The sequence below is a fragment of the Mixophyes fleayi genome, chromosome 7 (genome assembly GCF_038048845.1).
Source record: "Mixophyes fleayi isolate aMixFle1 chromosome 7, aMixFle1.hap1, whole genome shotgun sequence".
Taxonomy (NCBI): domain Eukaryota; kingdom Metazoa; phylum Chordata; class Amphibia; order Anura; family Limnodynastidae; genus Mixophyes; species Mixophyes fleayi.
This window is the reverse complement of record NC_134408.1, coordinates 134,084,602-134,091,888: the sequence shown is the minus strand read 5'-3', so window position 1 is coordinate 134,091,888 and position 7,287 is coordinate 134,084,602. Positions and strand designations below refer to the sequence as shown.

The 7,287-nt window shown below is 41.1% G+C and overlaps 1 protein-coding gene across 1 annotated transcript in view; it reads left to right on the top strand.

Moving 5' to 3' along the window:
- Positions 1-1,225: 1,225 nt before the first annotated feature.
- The window catches only part of GALNT5 (polypeptide N-acetylgalactosaminyltransferase 5), a 38,462-nt gene continuing 32,400 nt past the window's right edge, over positions 1,226-7,287 (top strand). Inside the window, exon 1 of the mRNA XM_075180844.1 lies at positions 1,226-3,213. Within this exon, the coding sequence (XP_075036945.1) occupies positions 1,550-3,213 (1,664 nt within the window). The 5' untranslated portion in view covers positions 1,226-1,549. The remainder of the gene's footprint in view (positions 3,214-7,287) is intronic.

The window sequence follows — 7,287 nt, the reverse complement described above, 5'->3', positions numbered from 1 at the left end:
ACATATGTATCGGACGTATCCTGCAGTGTCTGGTCTGTTAGAGCAGAGCGGACCTAGACCGATATTCAACAAGAGACGTATCTTTACATCCGCTCCTTGTTGAATATGGACGTGCGTATACCTGATGTATGTGCGTTTTAAAAAGAAAAAAAATGAAAATTACGTTTGTTTTGCGTTTGTTAATGAATCAGGCCCTGTCTGTTTTCCTTATTTATTCTCTGGAATCCAACTGTAAAAAAAAGTTGGCAAGTCTGAATTATTTAACTAGACTCAGGATACTGAAATCCAAAAATAAGTTGGACAAAGAGTTGTAGCGTAGGTGAAATTGGCAGTATTGTAATATAATAGATAAAACATGTCCTTCATCCACATCAGAACTAGACTTTTAACATTCGCCATGACATTTTAATAGGAAAATAGGACATTCTGACTCTTAGGGGTATATTTACCAAACTGTGGGTTTGAAAAGTGGAGATGTTGCCTATAGCAACCAATCAGATTCGAGCTGTCATTTTGTAGAATGTACTAAATAAATGATAACTAGAATCTGATTGGTTGCTATAGGCAACATTTCCACTTTTTCAAACACACAGTTAATTTATATCAGCTGGGACACATAAGGGCATGAGAGGAATAAACAGAAGTATTGGAATATAAGTAGTGTGATGGTAAATACTCTTGTGTCAAAAAATACAAAAGTATTATAGGAGTGATACCTTTATTAGCTATCCAAAAAAATGATTATATTTGCTAGCTTTCAAAGCACAGAGGCCCCTTCATCAGGCAAGTTTATAAATAAATGAGGAATACTTTTTGATACTTTTGCCTTTTTTGACACAAAAGTATTTAACATCAAATAGATTTTTCTGGCTAACACGGTACTGCAATAATAATAATAATAATAATAATAATAATAATAATAATAATAATAAAAAATATATTTTTGCTACACATTTGGAATATAAGTAGTAAATACATGTGTTCACTTAACTAGATAAACATACAGATCTTAGATATGTTAACAGATTTGACTACTAGGTTGTCTATGTACAGAAATGACAGATTGCTTTTCAGTGCAGATTTGTGTATTGGATTTTTAGGTCATTGTTGCAGTAATAACTTCTCATGTTATTCCTGCTCCACATGGCTCTTCCTCCAGCAAGGAAGGAGTTACACCACCAGCAGCAGCAGATTAAGGTGAGGGCTGCTCTCACTGCTGGCTCTCACACCAACACAATTTCCTCATATGTGGCGGCTTCTCAAGTTTCAATACAAGCTAAAAGAAGAATGGGTGGGGAGTGTACACCACGTCTGCTCTGCAACCTCTGAAGTGTCCCCCGATCAGCAGGATATGGGATGTGATAAGATGCGGTGCCCTAAAGTTTACCCCAGCGTGGTGCCCATGTGTCAGGAGCAGAGGAGAGCAGGACGGAGCCCAGTGTGTGTCTGAGATGTGCCACGCAGGCAGGAGTGAGCCAGGCAGACTTACCCATGTGCAGGAGCAGCTGTATGATCAGTACCTGTAGTAGTCCTGCAAGCAGCACTGAGGATGTACATGGCAAGGAAGTACTTTCGTGGCAGTGGCAGGGCCCTGGCATTTATCTTCATAGCCTCAGTCATCTGGCTGATTTTTGACATGGCAGCGCTGAGGTTCTCCTTCAGTGAGGGTAACAGCCAGCGGCAAAGACAGGAACTTGTCCGGAGAGAGAGAGTGGGCTTTGCAGCCTGGAATCCTGCACAAAGAAGCAATGTGGACAGTAAGTGGGCAGAGGCACTGTACCCCCTGGGCAATGAAGACACCACTAAACTAAAAGGCAAGTTTTATCCCCCATCTGATGAACTAGCCCCACCAGATAATGCACCACAGAGTGACTCTAGAATGAGGGCTAGGCAGAGGAAGAGGACTATAAAGCCTTTAATCTTTAATGAAACTATTTCCCCAGACGCCAAATTGCTGACTCCCAAATTTGTGGCTCAGGGCAAACAAGAGAAACTGGACCTTTTAAATGTCACAAACCTGCTGGTGGCAAAATCGCATTTGTCTAAACCTCCACTGAAAACAGTGGCTGCTGCAGAAGACAGGCTAGTGATCAATACAAAAACTTTTATTATAGGGGTGGGGATGGTGCAGAATCTGGGAGACCCTGTGGGTGCTGGAGACTTTAAGAGTAAAGTGGAGTCTAAGGGTGCAGGGGAGCAGCCTAATGTTGCAGGGGTGGAAGCAAAGGATGCAGGAGCAGCCAAAAATGTACTTGAGTCCAAGAATGTAGGGGACTTTAAAATTGCAGTGCAGTCCAAGGTAGCAGGGGCTTTTAAAGACACAGTGGAGTCCGAGGATGCAGGCGCATCTAAAAATGCAGTGAAGTCCAAAGACGTAGGGGTCTATAAAGAGACAGTGAAGCTGAATGATGGGGGAGCCTCTAAAGAAGCAGAGAGGCCCAAGGGTGTAGTGGAGTCTGAAGTTGCAGTGGAGTCCAAGGAAGCAGGAACTTCTAAAGACGCAGGGGAGTTTAAGGGTCCACTCTCTGTCACTATAAAATTAAAGGGGTCAAAAGAAAATGTGGAGAAGTTAGAAACAGAACATCTTAACAAACTACCTCAAGTTAACGTTGTTTTGGTCAATAAGTTAAACTTAACTAATGACAAAATGAATGCACTGCCTGCAAAAAATGTGTCAACTGGGATTATAAATAAAATTGCAGCAGCTAATAGTAATGTATCTGCGGCCAAGGTACATGACCCATTGAATGTGACCATTAAAAAACTGAATGATTCTGTACGCCCCATATTGCCCGTTGCCCATATCACCACCAAAGTGAAAATCTCTAATCCGCTGCTTAGTTTCAAACAAGGGTTTTTAGGAAACTCTGAGAATAAAAGAATCAAAGGCGTCAGCAGCATAAAGAAGAACATTACAAACAAGCTGGCGAACGCAAACTTTAGTCTTCCTATCAAACCCAATGCAGAAAGCAAGCAGTTCATTAAGCGGGATAAAGCAGCACCAGCCGGTACTGGGATGCACAAAGTACTTACTGTTGATACAACGCTGAGTCCAAGAGACCTGAGAGCTCCTGGGCAGTTGGGGAGGCCTTTGGCCGTCCCTAAAGACAAGGAGGAAGAAGCCAACAGAAGATGGAAGGAAGGAAACTTCAATGTCTATCTCAGTGACCTGATCCCGCTGGACCGAGCTATCGCCGACACCAGGCCTAAAGGGTAAGATCCTTCTCTGAATCTGATTGGTGTGGACAACACCTCCATTTTTCCTTGTTAGAAGTTTTAGTAAATATTCCCCATTGACTCTAACAGTGTTCTTGTTTATTTAATATTGATGCAACGCGTGTTATCACTTCTCTTGTTTTGTATATTATATGAAGTTTGAACATTTTAACACAGTGAATCCCAACTAGTTTGTTCAGACACATCGATGCTGCCAATTGTCGCAACGGACCATGCATTCCAGACTCCAAATGCTGTATTTATTAATACAGTAAAGCAGAACAAACATGGTGCAGGGCTTAACTTTCCGCTTTGCTGGGCAGACGGAGAGCATATGTGCATGCGTGACCAGGCTAGCCGCTTCACTCGTGGGCAGTGGAACTGAAATCCCAGACTTAGCAATAAAAAAATAATAGTTGTCAAATAATAGTTAAAAATGATCTAAAAAAAAAAAGTTAAAACTATTGACCATTGATAAAAATGCTTTATTCAAAGAATAAAGTATGATTTTATTGATTTTTCATCTGTTATTGCAATCCTCAGAGAGAGATAACAGATTAAGTATTGCGGTAGTACATGTACTGCTACAATGTTTGTTAAATAGACTTTACATGGAAAACCTATCACCCGGTGAGACTCAGCAATCTAAAGAATTCCCCCCTTCAACAGAGAGCCCAATTAGGAGTTGGGCGAATAGCAGAGACCTGTGACATCGTTACCACCTGCTCCAGTCATCATGGCCCCGATTCATTAAGGATCTTAACTTAAGAAACTTCTTATTTAAGTCTTCTGGACAAAACCATGTTACAATGCAAGGGGTGCACATTAGTATTCTGTTTTGCACATAAGTTAAATACTGACTGTTTTTTCATGTAGCACACAGATACTTGATAGCTTATTTGTACACTGAAATTTAAAGTTGATATTTGTGTGCTACATGAAAAAACAGTCAGTATTTAACTTATGTGCAAAACAGAAAACTAATTTGCACCCCTTGCATTGTGACATGGTTTTGTCCAGGTGACTTAAATAAGAAGTTTCTTAAGTTAAGATCCTTAATGAATCAGGCCCCATGTCACTAGGCAGCCCACATAGTGGATCCAGCTCGTTAACTATTGGCGCTGGGGCTTTGCAAGTTATCGGTCTTAAGCAGCATGATCGTGATAGCAGGAGGTGGAGCCAACATTATGGCTGTTACTTGTGGCCCTCTAGCATATTGGCCCTTCATTGTGGGAGCCTGATATCAACTTTGACTGTTAATCACTCGTCGGGCATGCCCCTAGTCTGTTGGAAGTGCTAAGAAAAGGTTGAGAAACTGATATTTTAATGTAATTTTAACAGAATTGCATTCCTATCAACAAGATTTTCACCCAATATTCAATACTCTGTTCTCTTTTCTTTCTATTTTTTTTCTCCAGTTTCAGTTACTGGTGAAAAACAGTGTTTAATAAACCACACTATTGACAATGAAAATGTTAGCATTAGCTTTAGTATCAGGAGAAAAGAAGATATACATATATGTATTGCCAACACCTTGCCTGACATACATGCAGCTAATTTGGAGCCATAATTGAGATATATGCAGGTATTATAAAGCACCCAGTGACCTACTTCTATTGTTTTTGTGCCATGTCTATTTATATCACCTACTTATGTACACTGGGAAGATTTGACACAGTGGCAGATAGTATTTGATAAGATAAAGTCTGTTCTCCTCTTTCCAAAGCCAGATAAGTATTGAAATAGTTTCTGATCAATTTAGTTTATTGCGCTGGGATAAGGTGTTTTTTTAAAAAATAATTTTGCAGAACTAAAATGTACTGGCATTGGAGTTTAACAAGCCTGGCACATTGGTGAGCCCTGGCGCCAATCCCCCCTCCCCTCCTCCTAAAGTAACTTAAAATTTCCTCACCGGCGATAGGAGGCTTTGACCCATGTGTGGCTGTTGCGCGTGCGCAGCTAAGGTCGCACGTGCGCCTGGCGTTGTCACCCAGTGACGGATGTGGAATGGCTATGGAGTCATACGGACTCCTGAAAAAGGTAAGCGTTATGGCGTTAGTTTTTTAGGGCTGGGTCAAATCGCAGTCCCCATAGAAGTCTATGCAGTGACCAGCGTTAAACAGGTTAAAGCAGGAGATATATCTGCTTTCTTTTGCTTTAACTCCTTGATAAAGGGCTGTGATGACAATTCTCAGTTGTTTTCTCCAGATTTTTGGCTCATCGCAGCTTAGTAAATAGGGGCCTGATTCATTAAGGATCTTAGCTTAACAAACTTCTTATTTCAGTCTCCTGGACAAAACCATGTTACAATGCAAGGGGTGCAAATTAGTATTCTGTTTTGCACATAAGTTAAATACTGACTGTTTTTTCATGTAGCACACAAATATCAACTTTAAATTTCAGTGTACAAATAAGCTATCAAGTATTTGTGTGCTACATGAAAAAACAGTCAGTATTTAACTTATGTGCAAAACAGAATACTAATTTGCACCCCTTGCATTGTAACATGGTTTTGTCCAGGAGACTGAAATAAGAAGTTTCTTAAGTTAAGATCTTTAATGAATCAGGCCCTAGATCCCTATCTCCATTAACTTTTCCTATAGTATTCCTCATAACCTTTCCCTCTCTGTCTGTGTGTGTGTGTGTGTGTGTGTGTGTGTGTGTGTGTTAGGGAATTTAGACTGTAAGCTCCAATGGGGCAGGGACTGATGTGAATGAGTTCTCTGTACAGCGCTGCGGAATTAGTGGCGCTATATAAATAAATGATGATGATGATGATAACCTAACAATAACTCTGAACTTCTTTGCGTTTCATAGTAAAGTAACTGTATCAGTATAAGATTATGTATTGCTAGTTATTGTAGACTAGAGTTACAGACACGTGCTGCCTCTAACCAATACTTTATACTAAGACTAGATTTATCCAAAATTCTAAAAAGGAAAAGTATCAGTGTTTCCCATAGCAACCAATCATAATCGTATCCATCATGTATCTAGTACATTCTAAATTCTATATGATAACTAGAATCTGATTGGTTGCTAAGGGTAACGCATCCATTTTTCCTTTTTAAAAGTTTTGAGAAATCTACCTCTAGGTATCCAAAACAACCAGGAAGTATTGTTTCGCTAGCTAAGCCTTTCAGTACATGTAACTCATACTCACCACTCTTCCAGAATGTCCGAATATCAGGTACTCTCCTGGAGCATGCTGGGAGCTGTAATTTAACAACCCACAAGTAGCTTGCTTATGCTAAACTACTGAAAGTGATAAATCGCAAGCTCTTATCCACTGATTTACTGTGGTTACAAGGGCTGTAAGGACGAAGGGTTGAACATGATGGATGTGTCATTTTTAAATCTAAACAACTGTTATGTAACTCATACGATTGGAGATCACAGCTCGTAGTATTAGTCAATTCATTTAACCAGTGTTGAATATTTATAGGATGACTTTCTGCATTGTTTCGACATGTGGAAACAATTCCCAGGGAGACTTTGCTGTCAGGCAGGTGAGACAGCATCTGTTCCATGCAGAACATAGGGTGGAGATTTAGAAGCAGGACCAGTGTTTTGGGGGCAAACGGGATAATTGTTAGTGGCCCAATGCTTTTGATGGGCCCATAAGCCAAACAATTGCATTGATTTATCATGCTTGCTACTGATGCCTCATAGTTGGGAGGAAGGGGGGCAGATGAGCACTGCCCAATGTGTAGGTGCCCCTGTGTCCTAGGGAGGCATAGGCAAACCGAGGGGTGGGGGGGGGGGGGGGGTCCAAGTGCCTGGAAACCCCCCTCCAAGCCTGGTGCACTGTATAATTGAGGTGGCTGGACCCTGCTCCAGCTTCACACGGCTCTGCTTGAAAAGGGAGAGCTGCGTGCACCTAACAGTAGTGCACATAGCATTGCCCATTTATATTATGGGGATAGGAAGAGTTGGAGAGCAGCCAAGCACTGTCTAAAATTATAGCCACGCCCCCATGCATGCTGTCATTCCCACTGGCGGAGTGGTGTGGAAACCCCCCTCTACAAATGTGTTTGCCCCTGGGAGGACTATCATAATGTCTTTTTCTTA